The following is a 1,735-nucleotide window of genomic DNA, read 5'->3' on the forward strand; positions in this document are numbered from 1 at the left end:
GCAACCGGCAACAATTCCATCACTGTCTGTATTAGCTCAGTGTTTATGAAAAATAGGAAATACAAATATATATTCCTATTTTCCCCTTCTAGACTCTGCCATTTCATATTGCAGCATTCGCTATACGATGCGCTGCACTCTCATTGTCCACCTAACACACTCCATGCCCTTTACATTCCATCAAACTGTGCTGTTGGATGTGCTGCTGAATCCTGTCCACCAGTACTTGCTTTGGATTTTAAAGTTCACATCAGTCAGTGACGACGGCTGTGCCGCTTCCTGGCGGTGCTGCCTTGGTCGGAGTTGGTGCCGATGTCCGCTCGCTTCATCGGCAGGGTGTGGACTGTCCCTTCCTGCTTCCTGGAACGGCTCAGAGACCTCGCCGCCCTCTAGGTTTTAGAGGTTTTATCAATCCTCCTCTGGAACCCTCTGGGTTGGTGATGTTGAAATTCTAAAGAGTTTCTTCTAAGGAAATCCATCTTTGTAGACCTTCTATGTTGTCTAGGGCAAGTTCTGATAAATTATTTTCCTAGAAAATTATCTTTTCCTCCAGGATTTTCACATTTACTCAGGCCTGTGCGTGAACGTGACCGCTGCGTCCCGGCTTTGTGAGGCGCTCTCCGTCCCTCCCCGTCAGGCCAGGGTGCGTGTCATCGCTGGGACCTGTGCTCGCCTCCGCCAGGCCCAGCAACCCGGCCCCCCTACCACTTCTGCATGTTCTCAGTGGTGTCTTCTCATCTCATCAAGGCACCGGCCGTGAGCCTCCTGCTTCCCGTTCGTTTTCCTGCTCTGCCCGGTTTCTGGACCGAACGCCCTTTCCCGCCGAAGCCTCAGTGCAGCGAGCACACCTGATGAAGGACTCTGGTCCCCGGAGAGAATGAGTGCCTGCGGTTGCCTTTCCACTCAGCCTGAAGGGAGTGACAGCTAGACAGCCCAGCTGCCCACGGGAACCCGAGAGACCGAGCTGACCAGTCCCTGGAGGACCGGCCAAAGGCCGGTCCCGTCCCTCCGCCTGCTCTGTGCCTCCATGACGCAGTCGGCTCGCTTGTGTAACTGCTGACGAAAAGTCCCAGAGAAGAGGTAGCCCACAGTCTAGCCACAGAGAAATGCCCAGCTGGCCTCGGGCTGAGAGCGCCAGCACCGTGGAGGGTGCCCCTCGGGTAAGACTTCTGCCCGGGTGATCGGTCAGAGGGCGCAGCCTTCACAGACAGCCCATGGTGCGACCTTAACTTCCGCCTGCTGACAGGGGTCTTGTGTGAACACTACGCACCAGGCGCTCCGGCCCACGCTGAGCTATCACGGCGATTTTTGTCATGGGAACAAAATAATTAACCGAAAATGCAATCAATGGGACCAAAAAGGAGTTTCCTCCTTGAAAACACACGCGTACCTTGGGCGCCAGAGCGTGTGCCACCACCAACGCCAGGACACTGGTCCCCACCCGTCCATCCCCAGGGAACACCAATGAGCTTCTGATGTTGCAAATGACGCAGGAACCGGCCAAGAGCAAGGCCCCAGGGGCCCAGCGTGGCGGCACCTGCCCAGCCCTGTCTCTACCATAAGTTTCCCCTCTTGGCACTCACCGGTCAGTCGTGAAAATGTACCCCACAAGGTCCTTACAGCTTAACAGCAGGACACAAAAGGCTACCGCAAAGAGCTCTGGAGGGAAAACAAGAGAAAAACAGCCCCATGAGAAAGGAGGCCCCTGGGCCGGGCCCGGCGGTCCCGCGCAGAC

General features: G+C 55.9%; 1 protein-coding gene across 1 annotated transcript in view; it reads right to left on the minus strand.

Annotated features, from left to right (window-relative positions):
• LOC102775327 (multidrug and toxin extrusion protein 1) overlaps nucleotides 1-1,735 on the minus strand; it is a 35,745-nt gene that overhangs the window by 11,066 nt on the left and 22,944 nt on the right. Inside the window, exons 12-13 of the mRNA XM_015558352.1 lie at nucleotides 1,584-1,657; nucleotides 263-360 (exon numbers count right to left, since the gene is read on the minus strand). Coding sequence (XP_015413838.1) covers nucleotides 263-360; nucleotides 1,584-1,657 — 172 coding nt within the window. The remainder of the gene's footprint in view (nucleotides 1-262; nucleotides 361-1,583; nucleotides 1,658-1,735) is intronic.

Source organism: Myotis davidii, unplaced genomic scaffold (genome assembly GCF_000327345.1).
Source record: "Myotis davidii unplaced genomic scaffold, ASM32734v1 scaffold129, whole genome shotgun sequence".
Lineage (NCBI taxonomy): Eukaryota > Metazoa > Chordata > Mammalia > Chiroptera > Vespertilionidae > Myotis > Myotis davidii.